The sequence below is a fragment of the Monodon monoceros genome, unplaced genomic scaffold (genome assembly GCF_005190385.1).
Source record: "Monodon monoceros isolate NGI ecotype Baffin Bay Population unplaced genomic scaffold, NGI_Narwhal_1 Super_Scaffold_4, whole genome shotgun sequence".
Classification (NCBI taxonomy): Eukaryota; Metazoa; Chordata; class Mammalia; order Artiodactyla; family Monodontidae; genus Monodon; species Monodon monoceros.
This window is the reverse complement of record NW_021703781.1, coordinates 5237003-5255119: the sequence shown is the minus strand read 5'-3', so window position 1 is coordinate 5255119 and position 18117 is coordinate 5237003. Positions and strand designations below refer to the sequence as shown.

Here is an 18117-nt window from a genome sequence, read left to right as displayed (position 1 = left end):
ACAACCAATCAAGCAAAATGTAATGCTACTGAGAAGTACAAACTTTCATTCTGGGATGTCAGTGACACTTCTCATACAGAAATCAGGGTCTCTTTTTTCATACCTCTTGTGCCATAAGATGGCTCCAGGGGCTGAGGGCCTAAAATGAAACAAAAGGGATAGTCAGGGTTAAGGCACTATAAAGCTAACTGTGCCTCATAGTATAGCCTTTGGCTGATTTTCAGTCAGGCAGTAGCTCTCAGGTTAACACTTTTCTTTCCTTTAATCATAGAGGTTAAAGATGCCTACTTCCTTTTCCATTCAAGCACCAACTGCCTACAGAGGGGTTAACAATGCGGGTGGGAAGGAAAAGGACAGTTCCCCCAGCTTTTGTACTTGTGAGCAAACAGCTTTTATGATTTTTACTACTAATGATAAAGACAGCATAAAATGGTTTAAAGGCTCCTTCCTAAAATACTTTTTCCATGTACCTTTTTTCCCCCCACAAATGGAAAGATACTGCTGTACCCAGATACTAGTTTTGAGGCACAAGTTACATTAGAAGGAAAAAGAACTTGGGCTAGTGTGTAAATTTCATTCAGTGGAGACTCCTTGGTTAAATAAACAGCAGAATTTGCTGGGTTGGGAGAAAGGAAAAGAGGCCCAGCATGCTTACTGCTTGTCACTGTCAGCTTTCTCATGGAAGACTTCACTAAGGGAGTTTCCAGGGAAGAGAATGAGCTATTCTAAGCAACGACATTTAGGAAGAAAGAGGAGTTCCTGTGGTCTTCGGGCCAGCTAGCTATAGAAACTGGTCCCAAGTAGTCAATGGCTTGGAAATGGGGTAGATGAATTGTGAACTGCCCGTACAGTACAGTTAGGAAGTATGTGGATAAAAATTCCTGGAGCTGAAGTCTTCTTTATTGACAGAATCAACAGAACATGCATGGCAGAGTTGGCCACAACGTCCTAACACAGCACATTCTGACATTCAAATTAGACTCATTTAAATGTGGCTCCTTTTGATTCCTTCAACTTGGTACTATGATTATCTGTACACGGGGATTCTATATTGAAACAACCTCACTCACATCACCACTATCACTCAGTTTTTGGATACTAACAGATTGGTCCAAATTTTAAAAAAGGTAATAGGCTAAAAGACAAAAAAAAAGTCAACTAAGCTATCAGGCCTAATCAAGAATGGCTTAATATTCATCCTCTTTGAACATTTTACTTAAGTGTTTTACTAGAGCTACTAGCTCAGGGTTCCCACCACATGCATCGATTTGTTTATAGGCTTTAGATTCAAGCTCTTTAAGAGTATTCCGAGTGTATTCAAAAGAACCTACGTTCTCAAGATAATGTACACAGTATTTTTTAACATCTACATTTTCGGTTCTCTGGCGCAAGATATTCTGCACCTGGGTGCTTTCAGGCCTAGACCAAATAGCATGAATAGTAGGGAATGAGAACTTTCCCTCTGTTAGATCTTCACAAAAGCTTTTGTTTGCACTATATTCTTTGGAGTGTAGATTAGCATAATCATCCCTAATTTGGAAAAAGAGCCCAAGTGTATTCAGTAGTGGCTTTAAATCTTCTTTGTAATCAGAGAACAACTGCATGAGACCTACTGCTAATCCAAATAGTCCACCTGTCTTTTGCAGCACCATTGCTTTATATTCTTCTTCAGTGGGACAAGTGTAATTATCCCTCCAGTAGATATCCAGGCCTTGTCCCTGATGGAGTTCTAAAAGCTGGCGGGTAAAAAGCTTTACTGCATCTGGGTGATCAAGGGTTAAGACTTTCTCTAGGCCAAGAAAATATACATAATTGGCAGAATTGATGACAGATGGAATTCCATAGATGCTGTGTGCCACTGGAAAGCCACGACGGAGTTTTGAGTTGTCTTCAATATCATCGATGAGTAAACTGGCATTATGCAACATTTCCGTCACTTCAATGATAATCTAACAAGAAATACAATTGAAAAATTTCATTTTATTTGAATTATTCAAAAGAGCTTATAAATACTTAATGTATAGTAACAGATTATCAAAGTGTCAGGTGTCTTAGTTTTTACAACTAGTTATTATCTAGCAACATCAATGTAAGATATTGTATGATCATTAAACTGAATTAAGAGCTAGGAGTATTTTTACATGATATCTATTAATTTCTTGGAGATTAAGAATAAGGTTAGAATTGCCTAAATACCTGTAGCTTGTCTTCTGGAACTTTTAGCCAATGATTAAACGCCTGTGAAAGTTTGGTTCTCACTTGTTTACCTGCATTTAAAGAATAAAATTTGGCAATAAATTAATATTTTTAATTACAAGAAACACATTCAGAAACTTCCTGTGAAACTAAGAAAACTTGACAAATCCAGCCCCACCAATCCATTATCTACTGTAGAGCTTGTCTTCCACTGCTGGGCCCTACTACCTCCCTCCACCAAAACTCATATCCTAAAATGCACAACCTTTTAAAATTAGGGCAGGCAAGAGAGTTCCAGGACTCCAGGGACCCATCAGTAAGCTCACTCCTTTCATCTTAACTTATATCAACAGTTTTGGAATGGAATGTTTTTTTTTTTAACATCTTTATTGGAGTGTAATTGCTTTATAATACTGTATTAGTTTCTGCTGTATAACAAAGTGAATCAGCTATATGCATACGTATATCCCCATATTCCCTCCCTCTAGCGTCTCCCTCCCACCCTCCCTTATCCCGTCCCTCTAGGTGGTCACAAAGCACCGAGCTGATCTCCCTGTGCTATGCGGCTGCTTCCCACTAGCTATCTATTTTACATTAGGTAGTGTATATATGTCAATGCCACTCTCACTTCTTCCCATCTTACCCTTCCCCCTCCCCTTGTCCTTTATTCCTGTCCTGCTCCTAGGTTCTTCAAAACTATTTTTTTTTTTAAGAGTCCATATATATGTGTTAGCATACGGCATTTGTTTTCCTGTTTCTGACTTGCTTCACTGTATGACAGACTCTAGGTCCATCCACCTCACTACAAATAACTCAATTTTGTTTCTTTTTATGGCTGAGTAATATGGAATGTGCTTTTAGGGAATTATGATCTAATTCATTCTTTTGAAAAGGGAGCCAGTCTAGTTATTGGCAGTTAATTAGCACCATCCACTTCAGAGGCTATAGGTATTTTTTTATTGACATGTAGTTGATTTTCAATGTTGTGTTAATTTCTGCTGTACAGCAAAGTGATTCAGTTATACATATATACACATTCTCTTTTAAAATATTCTTTTCCATTATGGTTTATCATAGGATACTGAATATGGTTTTCTGTGCTATACGGTAGGACCTTATTGTTTATCCATTCAATATATAACTATAGGTATTTTTTTGTTTTTGTTTTCCTTTTAGTTTTCCTTTTTACTATACTTTCCTCTAACATCAAATGGATGGTTTTGGATAGTTCCTTTTTCTTTTTTCTAACTTACTAGTCCAATATACAATGTAACTGAAAGGAATTTTTTTTTTTTTTTTTTTTTGGTACGCAGGCCTCTCACTGTTGTGGCCTCTCCCGTTGCGGAGCACAGGCTCCGGACGCACAGGCTCAGCGGCCATGGCTCACAGGCCCAGCCGCTCCGCAGCATGTGGGATCTTCCCGGACCGGGGCACGAACCCATGTCCCCTGCATCGGCAGGTGGACTCTCAACCACTGCGCAGGGAAGCCCAAATATAGGTATTTTTAAGTAAATGTACTTTGCTACTGAATTACCTTATAGAATTACCTCTTAAAATTATCTACCATTCCTTTATATTAAGATTTTAGAGACTGGACAGCTCTGCTTCTTTCCTATCAAAAAGTGAATTACCACTCCATGAAGTATTCCCTTTTAACATCCTGAATTTAGTCAAAAGTTAATCTCTTTATTTTGACTAGGGCCATTAGTTTTTCAATATTATCTTTTTCTTACACAGAAAGCTCAAGAGAGGTCTTTGGGTAGTAGTCACCATTAGAAGTCATTTTAGCCCAAATATAAAGGAATGGTAGATAAAAACCACAACCAGTTCATTTAATAAAAATGTTCTTTCTATGAGCTTCCTGCTAAAGCGAATGCACAGTTACACCCTAATTTCAGATTAGGTTTCAGGAAAATAGTTACATAAAGTTTCAGTAAACAAAAACAGTATTTTCTGAGTCCCATCTGTGTTTTCTCTGCACCAATCAGCCAAACAAATGAATACACACACCCTCATCACATACCCAAATGGAACAAAGTTTCACTTTCTGTGAGAAGTCTAAAAGGGAAGGATCTCTTAGGGTTCTGGAAGCAGTATCCTCTGTCTACTAGCCTTTAGAATGTGGTCTGAGTAGCAATTATATCCTTTATCCTTCTGATTTACTTTCCAGTTTGACCAAGGTCAATCTGGGCTATACTGAGAAGGCACAACTGTGCAAAGTAACCCTATCACCTTAAAAAAGAAGAAGATGAAGAACAGAGAATCAATGTGCAGGCACATTTTCCCCTTCACTTCAGAATGTATTTAGAAAACAGTACAATAAATGGCTTAACTTACAGGTACTCAGGTATGTATGTATGTATGTATTTATTTATGGCTGCGTTGGGTCTTCATTTGCTTCATGGTCTTTCTCTAGTTGCGGTGAGCAGGGGCTACTGTTTGTTGCGGCGCGTGGGCTTCTCACTGCGGTGGCTTCTCTTGTTGCAGAGCACAGGCTCTAGAGCGCAGGTGCAAGGTACAAGGACTTCAGTAGTTGTGGCTCACGGGCTCTAGAGCGCAGGCTCAGTAGTTGTGGCGCACGGGCTTAGTTGCTCCGCGGCATGTGGGATCTTCCTGGACCTGGGCTCGAACCCGTGTCCCCTGAATTGGCAGGCGGATTCTTAACCACTGCGCCGCCAGGGAAGTCCCCTCAGGTTTTATTTTAATATTACAGTAATTACTGTTTCTTCTTTAAGACTGTAACGTTACTGACTCCCTTTCTGTAGGCCCTCTTCTTCCTCCATTTCAAAACCCACCCTCCACCTCCCACTGCAAAGGCCTGGGGACCTACACTTCTACACTAGAGTAAATAAAGAAACATAAATAAAAGTCATTCTACTTCACTAATTTCAGAATATCCTAATATCAACAATTATTAATTATTATAACCTCTTTTCAGCAAGATTAACTTTACAATAGAATAAATGGCCCGGCCCATCTTTAAGTCACTTTAGTAACTCTGAAGCTCTCTGTGAAAAATAGTTTATGCATAACACAGTTTCCTCTTTCTTTAGGAAACTCTTTTGAGGTTCTATTCTATCATGGGCTCTATCATGGGTGCAGGAGTATACTTGATTTGAAAAATAAAAAGATGGGATACCTAATGAGAGTCTTAAATATGTTATCTAACGGCCTAAAACATTACTTCCAAATAATGAGGATTAAAAAAAATGTTAACAGAAGTAGTTCATTACACAGGTAAGCATTACTGTTAAAATGTAACTATAGGCAGTCCTTGTTCTGCACAGTAGTGGAGCAGAGACGCTGGGTGGTGCTAGTTGGACACTTGTCATCACTGGTAACTGCCATGTTTTATGGTAGCCCAGTTCCAACCAGTGTTTGCCAGTGTGTAACAAAATAAGTCCACCAATAGGTGGGAAGAGTACAAGAGAAATAGTGCTACCTTTCTCAATATGAGACTCTAAAATAAGTAAAGTTACTGGCTGCTGAATAAATGTCACTCAAAAGTAGTCTCTTGGCTTTTTCTTAAACAGTAGGCAACTTTTCCCTTGCATTCTCTGCTTGTCTCTCCTCCATTCTTTTGAAGCATTGACATTAACAAGTATGTCTCCATGAGAGTCTGCCAGAATAGAAATGACACTAATCATGACGGTTTCCAAGGTGGAGGTAGGGAGCTACCACTCTTCTGGCTTCAGACAACAGTACTTATCCTCCCCAGACTCAAGAAGAATAGAAATGCCATTGAGGAGTGCTCATGAAGAAAAGTGTGCACTTTAGAACAGAAATGACAACTTTTTGTGATTGAGATCATCACTACAGTTGAGCCACACCATGGGCTAAATGGGTTTCTATAGTTGTCAACTTATCACCTTTTTTTTTTTTTTTGAGCCATGCGGTGCAGGTTGTGGAATCTTAGTTCCCTGACCAGGGATTGAACCCGGGCCCTCAGCAGTGAAAGTGCAGAGTCCTTACCACCAGACTGCCAGGGAAGTCCCAACTTATCACCTTTTAGTAACTTTTTTTTTTTTTTTTTTTTTTTGGGGTGCGGGGCTCTTTTTTTTTTTGCCTCTCCCATTGTGGAGCACAGGCTCTGGATGCGCAGGCTCAGTGGCCATGGCTCACAGGCCCAGCCGCTCCGCAGTATGTGGGATCTTCCCGGACCCAGGCACGAACCCGTGTCCCCTGCATCGGCAGGCGGACTCTCAACCACTGCGCCACCAGGGAAGCCCTAGTAACTGGTTTATACATGAAGCTTTATTACAAGAAGCCACGCTTATCACATGCATGAGTTTTTCTTTGCTACTATCATTTCCCAGAAAAGCTTAAAATAGTAGTATAAGAAATGCAGTGTATGTGATAATGGAAAACCTGAACAGGAAAGTTAAGTGAAGCTTCTTCTTGTTTCACAAATTGGCAGATCATCCCCTAATATCTAAAGAGTAGGGAATAGGAATGTGTGGCATTCATAAAGAATAAAACTTCTAATGAGATACTCAAATGTTTTAAGTGTTTTTATGTTTTTAGTTATGTTATAAAATTGGATATTTTTTAAGGGGTGCCTCAAAAACATCCCTTTTAAGAACAAAAAGTTGTAAAAGTTTATTATTATTTTCCTCATGTGTATCTTCTTACAAAATAGACAACAGAAACTCTCAAGAGCTGGCAATTCTAACCTTTTCTGTATGCTAATATTTAAATGACGATTACTTTATATAGATGACCCTATATGTACTGTAACTAAACTGTTACCTGGTAACTGAAGTAAGTACTTGTAAGGTTCTAGAAGAATTCTTTGGGCTGTTTCTTGAGTCTTCTCCATTGTTTTTTAATTTCAAAGCTGATCTGTAAAAAAGGAGAAACATAAAGATGATGTCGTTAACTAAATTATCTGAGTATCAAAGTGCAAAGGAATTTGTATTTGTATTTCAAGGTGTTGTAGTAAAGGTAAACTTTCAGTTTGGTTTTAAATGAAAACTCTACACCTATGAAATCTTGAAAACATTATGCTAAGTGAAGGAAGATGGTCACAAAAGGTCACATATTATATGATTCCATTTATATGAAATGTTCAGAACAGGCAAATCTATAGAGACAGAAAGTAGACTCATGATTGCATAGGGCTGGGGTGGGGGGAAGAGAGAGTGACTGCTAATGGGGCTTTTTTTTTGGGGAGATCAAAATGTTCCAGAATTAGATTGTGGTGCTGGTTGCCCAACCTTGTGAATATAACAAAACACACTGAGTTGAATACTTTGAATGGGTAAACTATATGATATGTAAATTATATCTCTTTAAAAAAAAAAAAAGCAAAGTCTTCATTTAAGTGATTATATTGGTCAAGGTGTTCACCTGGATTTTAAGTGGTTTCCTTAGTTACAAAACTTACACTAAAAGCCGTTCCTATTTTATCAACCATAAAAGGCTTAAATTGTTGACATCAACATCGAAAGAAAACAACAGAATTAGATACTTCTATACTTGACTGATCACGTAAATTAATAAACATACTTTTTTTTCTAAGAGCATTAAAATGAGTATGTTTTGGGGCTTCCCTGGTGGCGCAGTGGTTGAGAGTCCGCCTGCCGATGCAGGGGACACGGGTTCGTGCCCTGGTCCGGGAGGATCCCACATGCTGCAGAGCGGCTGGGCCCGTGAGCCATGGCCACTGGGCCTGCGCATCCAGAGCCTGTGCTCCGCAACAGGAGAGGCCACTGTTGTGAGAGGCCCGTGTACCGCAAAAAAAAAAAAAGAGTAGGTTTTATACATTTGACCCTTAAACAACAGCGGGGTTAGGGGGCACCAACACCCCCCCTCCGCACACACACACACAACTGAAAATCTTCTGCAGCCACAGATTCAACCAAGTGCAAATCATGTAATACTGTAGTATGTATTTATTAAAAAAAAAATCCACGTATAAGTGGAGCCCAGCAGTTCCCACTCATGTTGTTCAGGGTCAACTGTGTATTTAAAATATAAGGAGAAAATCCTATTCTGCATTTTCTTCACAATCAATTTTCGACATTCTGATTAAGACATGCATTTACTTGAGTGCAATTATATTATTAAAAATATTCCCCTGTAGTGACTTATTATTCTGAATTTCATATTTACTTCAATATTTCCTAGAACATCACTCAGTTTTCCTAGAATCCCCCTTTACTATTGAATCTCTACTATTTCTTTGTAAATATCTATTGCTAGTTTTGTTTGTCCTCCTATTAGGAGTCTTCATTTCTGTTTTTGTTGTTTTTGTCTGTTTTGGGGGGATGGGAGGGAGTTTTCATTTCTAATTGGCACACTTTAGAAGGTTTCTCACCTTTGTCTACTTTCTTTTGCTTCTTGGGACAATGATTTGGTCTCTAGGATCATGAGCCTAAAAGATTGAAAAGTGTATTTTCTGTATTTTCTTCTACATTTGCCTTGACCAACAATTAATGTTAAGTATGTTGCAAGGGAAAAAAGTTCAGAAAATATTTCAAAATAATCCAAATACCAGTTTAGTAACCTATTACCTATACTGTTTAAAGTTTGACACAGATTATCTTATTCTTAAGAGATTAAAGAAAGAAAAGAAGATGATGCACAGGAAGAATAATCACTTAGGTTAAAAGATTATTGAACAGAATTAAAAGTAGAATTTTAAAAAAGCATCTCATATACTGTTCTATTTAAACCAGTTAGTAGCCATCTCTTCCCAACTAGGTTGAGAAAATTATGTTTATCTTTTTCACAGCCTCCAGAACACATGTGACTTAACTTAAAAGTCAGTAAGACCAACTTTCAATAATTCTCTTTTGTCTCTGTATCAGTAACAATACGCCACTAGACAGATTTTCAGCGCTAATCTGTTTCAATTCTTAGGGCTTAGCTGGTTGATGTTTTGTTCGACTGAAAATATTAGTTATGAACTTTAAAAAATCGTTCTTTCCTTTGCTCACTCCGGTAAGTTTAAGAATACTCACTTAACAAATAAATCAATTAATGTTCCTTCCCCAGATAACGTTTGTATGCAAGTATTCTCAACAGTGGGAAAACACAGAAGCCTCAATTTTGCTAGGTACTGAAAACTAAAGTTTCCTGTCTTCTAAAGAGTCTGAGGGTTTCTACATTACTGTGGCATATACTCTGATTTGGCTCTTTTTCTTTTCTTCTTTTTTAACCCCAAAGACTCCAATTTATCACACCTAGAAATTTCAGCTATCACATACTGGACCGGAATATAAAGAGGCATTAATGTGTTACATGAACTCTACTAACTTACCTTTTTAAAAGTAATTAATTTTTAAACTATTTTACCTAAGTATAGTTGATTTACAATGTTGTGTCTAATCTACTTTTAGAACGAACCACCACAGGATGCCTCTGTGAGAGTCTGAAACTACTCATTTTCAAAACTGGGAAACTGCTTTACATTTGTTCAAACAACGCACGATGAATATTAATTAACACAAAATCAGATTCTCTCCTCCGTGTGGACTAGTGAAGCAATATCCCCCTGGTCCTCTACTCTTCAGCCAGTGACCTTTTCTAAATTCAAATCTGGTCCTATCTCCCTTCTGACTGGCAACCCTCCGAAGTTATCCCATGGCTCTTAGATAAGAACAAAACTCCCTAACATAGCGTATGAGGTTCGGACAGCCAAGCCCCGCGCCCTCCCACCCCCGGCCCAGCCGCTCCTCATGGTTTAAAAAGCTCCCTCCTGGAAGAAGGCTTTCCAACGTGATGTTCTTTCTCTCTGTAATGTTCTTTCCGTAGTTAACTCCCGCTAACCCTTCCACTCTCGGCTGGATCCTCACTCCCTCGGGAAAGCCTTCCCTCATCTCTCTAAGGCAAACTCCCTATTTCCAATTCTCTTATCACCACGAAACTCTCCTTCGTGGCACTCACACCTGCTGCAATATCACACTGACTTGTGTGGCCATCCTGCCTGTCTCACTAGGCTCAGGCTCATGACGGCAGGGACCACACCAGGCGGTGGCGTTCAAATGTGGGAAAGACGAAATGAACGAAGGGACGTAAGCCGAGTACCTTCTAATGCGTTAGAGGACGAAATCCGGGCACACGCACAGAAAAGGGAAAATATCGTGCAAAGTAATTTTTTAAAAAGGGATGGGTCTGTTTTCAGAATTGCTAAATCGACAAAGTGTAAGCGCGGCTGTGAAGCGTGGAGTGCATCCTTCCACTCGAACTCCGGGAGACGATGGATGGGTGTGAAGTAAATTGCCGGAGGTACATGGAGGGAATTTAAATAACTTCGAGGCATATTTTCCACACAGGCTTGGCAGAAGGGCTTCCAACGCCGACTCCGTCTAGCGGAGCCCGCAGAGTAGGTAAGGTTCCTGCTTCCTCTCCGCCCCGAGGCCCCCTTCCGCTCCGCGGGGTCCCCTACCGCTCCTCCCCTTCTCCAGCGAGAGGATGGAAAATTCAACACAATCCGGTTCAGCATCCGGGTCCTCACCCTCCTTTCTTTCTTTCCTCTCAGCTCCGCCTCCCAACCTCCCCCACCCTCACTCCCCATCCGGGTTCCCCCCAGCCGCCACCACAGCCACTCACGGTTCGAGGATGATATCACAACTTTCACGCCGGGGGTCCGGGAGTAGCAGTACCCAGCATCAACTTGCCACCTTATAGTTCAGAACAAGGCTCCCCCGGAGGCCTACATGAATCCCTCCCCTCACTTCACGATAGCACTCTCCGCCTTCCTCACCCGCCAGCGACACCGCATTGCTCAGTGCAAGAAAATGCGCCATCCCGCTCACACTGCGCAGGCGTCGTTGCCGCCTCCCCTTTGCTTTGTCGCCCCGCCCCCTTTCCCTCACCCCCGCTTCCCTGTCTCACGTAGGCGCGGGGCGTTGCGGGTCTTGCAGTTCTCAGGGGCAAGGCCTCGCGCATTGGCCCCAGAGGCTGGACTACATTTCCCGGGGAGCTATGAGGCGGAGCTTTCTGTTTCCATAGAACTGGTGGGAAAATGGCGTCGTTGTTTGTATCGCGGGGACCAATAGGAACAGGGTATGGGCGGATTCTAAAGAAGTCTAACCAATCCGAGGTCGTCTAAGAGGCCATCCGGGAAAGAGGTAGGGGAGGGGAAAAAAAGTCTAGGGGAGGGGAGAAAGGAGGGAAGGGGGGGCACTTGGGGTGGGGGGGGAGCGATGTTTGCCCGTCAGTCGAGTCCGGAGTGAGGAGCTTAGGCGCCGGAGCGGAGGGAGACTCTTGCGCTTAAGCTTGCAGCCGCCACGGCCACCGCCTGGACCTTTGCCCGGAGGGAGTCGCAGAGGGTCTGTCGCCGCCGTCCTCTGCAGGGCAGCGCGACTGGGGGCTCGGACCTCCAGTCCAGGAGGGATTTTTCGTCGTCCCCCCTCCCCCCAGCGAGGGAGCCCGAGCGGCCGCCAAACAAAGGTACCAGTCGCCGCCGCGGGAGGAGGAGGAGCCGGAGCTTTAGCCTCAGCCACCGCTGGACCCGCCGCCCTTCTTCCCCCATCTCTCCCCCAGGCCTGCTGATTTTGGGGGGGAGCAGGGGAGGGGACTCTGGACGTGCCAGGGTCGGAGCTTGCCTCCGAGGAAGGTAGGGGCATTTTCTGGGGCTTTCGCGGTCTCGTAAGGGGGTCTTCAGGGGAGTCACTGGGCCCGGCCGGGGAGCCGGGGAAGATCGCTGGGATGGTGTCCCCTGGCGCCCCAATTCGGGGCCTCGGCCTCCGAGGAACTCGCGCCGCTCCCCTCCCCCCCGCAGTTGCCGAGTCCGAGTCGCCCCCCACCCTGGCGGCCGCACACTCGGCGCTTTAGTGCCCCTCGGCCGCGGTGGGGGGCCCCGACCGGTGGGGGGGCTCTGACGCCGCCCGGCCCCTCGGCGCTCTCGCCGTCCCCGCGGCCGGCAGACGTGGATCCCGCTCGCACTTGTCGGGTGTCCGCCCCGGAGCGGGACGTGGGCTGAGCCTCTGCGGCGGGTTGGTGTAGCCCGCGGCCCTCCGGCGGGTCCGCCGCCCCCGCCGTGCTCCCCGAGGCCCGGCCCGCGCCCGCTCGGACGCGGGGTGCGCAGCCCTTCCGAGGGGGAGCGGCCGGGCCGGCGAGCAGGCCCGCGGGCAGGAGGGCGGTCGACCCCGCGCCGGCCCCCGGGCTTGTAGTGAGTTTCTTCTCTGACAGAAATGGCGTCATTGTCGGAGACGGGAAACTCCGTCGGGTCCCGACAATGGGGACGGGAAGCTGTCGAGCTGTGTAGGTGGTCGGGTTTGCGGGGATGGCGGGGCCAGAGGGGGCCCCGGCTCGGCGTTTGGTGGTTCGGGGACTGACGCCTCCTTCGGCTCCTTGTCGGGGTGCAGGCTTCGCACGGTTCCCTCCGCCTCCGCCGGTGCAGAGGTGCCCGTGGTGTTGACGGGGTGTCTTTTGTTTCGCCTCCAGGTGCAGGTGAATCTGGTGTTTTAGAGGGGATCGCGGCCCCAGGATCATCATGAAGGTAAGATCGCCTCCAGAAAGCCAGCCTCGGGGGCTAGAGGATCCAGGAAGTGGGGGGTTTGATCGAGGTCGTGTGAGCGACCCCGAGTTTTGCCGAAGAAGGTGTGTGAGGTGGCTTGGGGCCCGAGCTCGTCCCCGGGGACGACGGGGGTCAGCTGCCGTGGATCTCGGTGGGCTTTGCTGTGGACTTGGAGCCGGTTATAGGATATCTCGCTGAGGATGATGTTTTTTCCCTCGTATAGAATCTCTTTTTGCCGGGAATGAATGGTAGGAATAACTGCGTGAATTTAAGTGTTTTAAAAGCAGGTCAAGTAATCTGACTCTAGAAACTGAACCGTGCTGTGGTTCTATCGGTTACGCCGATGAAAGAACATCTCATTTATTGTGTGAACAGTACTGTGAATTTTTAGTAGAAGACCTATTAGATTAGCGAAATCAAATATAATCTTAATCGAAAGATTTTTCAGGAAAATGTTGGTGATGTTTAGACAACTCAGAGATAGCAGTTGTTCCTTGTATTTCCGGGGATTTAGGATTATATGGTGTGTTTTCCTCTACTGATCCGTTTGGTCTCTAAATTATCAGATGCTCTATTGCATTGTGATAAAACCGATGTGGAAAACCGATGGTCAGGTTCCTGTTAAACGTAAACATGTTAACTGAATGTAGGATGTTGTCTAAAAAGTACAGTCTACTTAAATGGTGGAAGAAATTACAGTCATAAAAGGACAGGTTTTTTTTTTCACTTTAGAGAATATGTAATTGAATGCTGTCATATTTTTTAACGCACTTGAGGATGAAAAGCCTTAGATATCTGAAATGTCTAGATTCAACTGGTGGAACTTAGAGACTAGCAGATATTTTTCATCCATTACAAATTCACAAGTGCTTGAAAGGAGTACAGGGTTTTCACAAGGATAGGAACACATCAGTATGTTAAAATGTGGGTGTCATCTACTTTTGATAGTTCCTTTGAATTTTTAAAAAAAAATTTATTTCTCTTCAGAATCAGGACCGCTTTCATAGTACTGCATTCAGATTAAGATTTGCAATACTTGTGTTTATGGTGGAAAGTGAAAGCTGTGGCCACTTAAATATTTATCAGTTATACAAAGTAATTAAATTTCATCCAGTTTTTTGTGTTTTTTGTTTTTTTTTTTCTTTTTTTATTCTTGAGTTTGGGGTGCTGTAAACTCCTACCTGAAACAGTTTATATCTGCTGAATTACTATTTCGCCTTCATGTAAATGAAAAAAACAGTGATGTTTCAGAAATGAATCCCTTTTGTTAATCACAGATGCTAGCTACACCTTCTGTGACCTGTATGAATCAGTGACAAGTAAATTTATCAGGGAAAACTGTACATCTTCTTTGGTGTTGGACAACAATTTCTTAAGAAAAGTGTTGGGTTGAATAATATATAATAAGTTCAGAAGCTGATTAATACAGGATTTAGTTTGGAATAAATGTTGTAATCTGTCACAGTTTCCAGTGTAGTGCCTGGCACATCTCGAGCACTCTGTTAATGTTTGGTTAAAAGAAATGTAGTAAGTTGAAGGTCTTTTAGATTTTAGATTTTCTTACCTTTTCTTTCTTCCTTTCATTTCCTTTTTTTTTTTTTTTCCCCTTCAACTTATCTGTTTAAAAAAATGAAAGTACGTTGGAAGCTTCAGCCCTGAAAGTTTCACGGTATTAGGCAAATGCAAATATTTTGGTATCAGTTTAGAACTACTCATGTTAAGGGCTCAGCATTTCCATTATTACTGGCTTATAAAAAAAGTTACTAGTAATGTTAAAAGGAAAGAATTGTTAAAGTAATCTTCTAATTTTATGAAAGAAGAACTGCTGTTATTGTCAGTATAGTAAGTCCTCTCTTTGGGAATCTGCTAGTAATCAGAAGTCCTAAAAATGTAGCTTATTTCTTTCAACTTAATTTTTTATGTTGTGAAAGTTGAGAGGCTGCCCATGATTGGTATTTTGCTTTAACAAAATTGCAATTCAAAAAGTATGTAGTATTGATTATATTAGGCTTAGATTTTCTTGTTTGTGTGTTCCCAGTTTCTATATTGTAATGACAACTGAGCTGTAGAAGGATTTATGCCAATTATCAGATCTTATCAAACAGATTTGTATTGTGTAACAAGCTTTTAAGTTTGTAGTATGTGTCCTACTAGTCACAGAATTAAATTTTATTAAGTGATAGTGTATTGAGGCAATTCAAAGTGTGTAGGAGTACACTTTTTTGGTTGTTGCTTTAAAGTCCCAAAACAAGGAAAAATATATGTAGCATTTTAAGTGCTATATGTTTTAGAAGCAATTTTCCTGTTAGAATTTACTTAAATAAATAAATAAATAAATAAATAAAGGCCTCTTTACTGACGAATATAGTGTATCTCATGGTATTTTTGCCCAGTGTGTTTTTGAGACATATGACTGTAATATGTAAAAGCAATTTTGTGCTTTAACATAGATCATGATGTTGGTGTTATGTTTAGTTTATTTTTCATCTTTTTGGTAAACCTTTCAATGTCACTGATAGCAAATTATCGGGAAATAATAGATTATTGAAGTTTATAAATAATTCTAAGACTTAATTATGTCAGATACATTTCCTACTTTTTTCTAAAATTTTTTTTTTTTGCTTTTCTATTGCACAGGTTATTAACATTTCTCATTACACTGCAGTAAATTTTGAAGTGGAAATGGACTGGATAGAGTAGACATTTCAGAATCTTTAGGGGATAAGTGATTTAGGTGGTTGTACTTAGGATCTGGGGAGATGGGCTTTTTCAGATGTACCATTCTCTCCTCAGTAATCACTGCCTGAGACCACATAAAAATAATGGATTGATTACAAGTGCCTTTTTTAATGTCCTTTGCTGTGTGAGTATTCTCAGTCCCTTTCCCCTTCCTCCCTCCCCCTTCCTTTTCCCTTTCCTCTCTCTGGATCCCTCCCTCCCTCCCTCTTTCTCTTCTACCTTTCCTTCCTCTCTTCCTCCTTATTCTTTCCTCCCTCCCTCTCCCCATCTCCCTTCATTTCTCCCTCCCCCTTTTATAAATCATTCATTTAACAACATCCCCTTCCATGTGTCAGGCAGTGTGGCATGAAGGTAAATATGCTCTCAGACCTGCTGTCAAGGAGCTCACAATTTAGTTGAAGATGCAGAAAAATAAAGCAAACAGTGCATATTGAATTATAAGAGTATTTTTTGCAATATACAGTATTTGTGATAAGTGCAATGGGAGGACATAAGAGGACACTTAAAGCAGAGAGCCATTGAAAGTTCTCTGGTGGAACTGGCATCTAAGCTGAGGGTTAAAGCTTTTGCTAGGCAAGAAGAGTAGAAGACAGTGTTTCAGATAGGGAACAACATATTGGAAAATAAAGGAAAGAACAAGATGAGGTATCTGGAAACTGTAAGTAGTTCACTATGGCTGGATTAACTTAAAGCATGATGTGTTTAGGGTGGGAATAGGAGGGCAGTGATGGGAGATGAAGTTAAGTTAGGGAGTTGAAAATTTTCTCGAAAGCTACATGGAACCGCTGAAGGTAAAGACACTGGTTTGTACTGTAGAGAGATCACTTTGGTAGTATTGTAGTGAATACGTCAGAAGGGAGATCTGAATGGAAAGTCTGGATATTCCAGGTGATAAGTCAAAGTGAGAAGTGAATAAGGACCTGAACTAATGTGGTGGGAGTGGAACAGAGGGAATAGATCTGAAATACCTAGGACATAGAATTCAGGGCTAATAACTCACCCTGGGGTGGGAGAAGATCGAGGTTTCTCTCTTGGGGCATGAGATAGATGTTATCGTCATTTGAGTCATGCTGTCACTGGAGTAAACATGAATAAGGTTCTGAGTATTTAAGGGATCTGTAGGAGGTCCACATCCAGGTGGACTTACTAATTAAGATGTAAGGGTAAGAGCAGGTCGAGTGAAGAGAAAGCAGTGGCTTGCTTAATCCAGTGTGAATGTTAACCTGTAGTTAATATTCATAATATTTCAAGGGATTTAGACCCATAATATGGCAAATGTATTTTGTGCTATAAATTTGTGGTCTTTTCGATGAACAGGTAATTTTATAAAATACCAACTTGTTTTCTGTCCAAATTTCTAATCCTTTGCTTATTGTAATTTTAAAAAGTATGCTGGACGAGTACATATTACACTGAAGAGTGTGTTTTTGCTAACTTAGCTTGTAAATTCAGTCTCTGAAGAGATATTGCGTGCCTTCTTTGTACCAGACATGGTTGTAAGTATTGAGGATACGGCAGTAAACAAAATAAGAATTCTTGTGGATTTACTGTCTACAGTCGACCCTAGAACTGCACTTATATGTGGATTTTTGATAAATACAAATATGCAGTGTAAATGTATTTTCTCCTTCTTATGATCTTAATATTTTCTTTTCTCTAGCTTACTTTACTGTAAAATACATATAACACTCAAAATATGTGTTAATCGGCTTTTTATGTTACTGGTAAGGCTTTGGTTAACGTTGGATTAGTAATAGTTCAGTTTGGGGGAAGTCAGAAGTTATACATGGATTTTCCACTGCATGGGGGTGGTGGCGCCCCTAACTCTTACATTGTTCAAGGGTCGACTGTATTAGGGTAGACAGACACCAAACCAGAAAAAAATAAGTGATAAGTGGTATGAAGGGAAGTGAAGCAGAATCAGGATAAGAGGGTAGAGTGACCGAGAGTGTTGCTTTAGATTAGATCGTTTGACCCTGAGATGTTTAAGGAACAGGAAGGTGGCCTTTAGGGCTGGAGTGGGAGGAGATGAGGCTTGAGAGGTCACAAGGGCCGGAACAATGTAGGCCACAGCAAGGACTTAGAGTAAAACCTGAGTGTGCTAGGAAGTCACTGCAGAGTCTGGAGCAAGAGAGTGAAGTGGTTGTGTAGAGAATAGAGTGTAGGCAGCAAGAGCGGAAGCAGGAGATGAGTTGCGCGTCAGTTCTGGTGAGAGAGATGGTGGGGCACCAGGTGTGGGAGATGGTTGTATTGAGGGTGGGGACATAGAATTCTGATGGATTGGGTGTGAGGGAAAGGTTCTGCTTGCTGCTGCTTACAGATGACTAACCCTCCCATCCCTGGCCCCTTTAAATAAAAATCTTTTTGCTGTGATTAGTTGGTGGATGGGATTCTTGGAACTGAGTGTAGCCAAGAAGCTGTTCCCAGCTCTTACCCTTCCCTTACTGGTGAGCAGTGAACACTGAGCTGAGCAGTCCTTTGTTTTTGTTTTTGTTTTGAGTTTTAGGAAATGAGGTAAAATTCACCATTTAAAGTATGCAGTTCAGTATTTCTTAGTCTTTTCACAAGATCGTGTATCCATCACTACTGTCTAACTCCAGAACATTCTCACCTTCCCCCCAAAGGGTTCTCTCTTCCCTTTACCCCTCCCCTGGCGATCACTAATCCACTTTCTGTCTCCAAGAATTTGCCTATTCTGGACATTTCCTAGCAGC

General features: G+C 42.0%; 2 protein-coding genes across 5 annotated transcripts in view; one reads left to right on the top strand and one right to left on the bottom strand.

Annotated features, from left to right (window-relative positions):
• Window positions 1-878: 878 nt before the first annotated feature.
• On the bottom strand, window positions 879-10967 carry GGPS1 (geranylgeranyl diphosphate synthase 1). Its single transcript, XM_029200933.1, has 4 exons — window positions 10753-10967; window positions 6946-7038; window positions 2197-2267; window positions 879-1949 (listed from the first exon to the last, which is right to left on the bottom strand). Exons 2-4 carry the CDS (start codon window positions 7013-7015, stop codon window positions 1188-1190), a joined length of 903 nt encoding a protein of 300 aa, XP_029056766.1. The 5' UTR covers window positions 7016-7038; window positions 10753-10967; the 3' UTR covers window positions 879-1187.
• A 350-nt stretch (window positions 10968-11317) lies between these two features.
• Window positions 11318-18117, top strand: part of ARID4B (AT-rich interaction domain 4B) — a 126233-nt gene continuing 119433 nt past the window's right edge. The window contains exons 1-2 of one of the 4 annotated variants that reach the window (XM_029244860.1): window positions 11318-11761; window positions 12592-12646. In XM_029244860.1, coding sequence (XP_029100693.1) covers window positions 12641-12646 — 6 coding nt within the window. In that variant the 5' untranslated portion in view covers window positions 11318-11761; window positions 12592-12640. The remainder of the gene's footprint in view (window positions 11762-12591; window positions 12647-18117) is intronic. The other 3 variants (XM_029244857.1, XM_029244858.1, XM_029244859.1) reach the window with 3 other exon arrangements.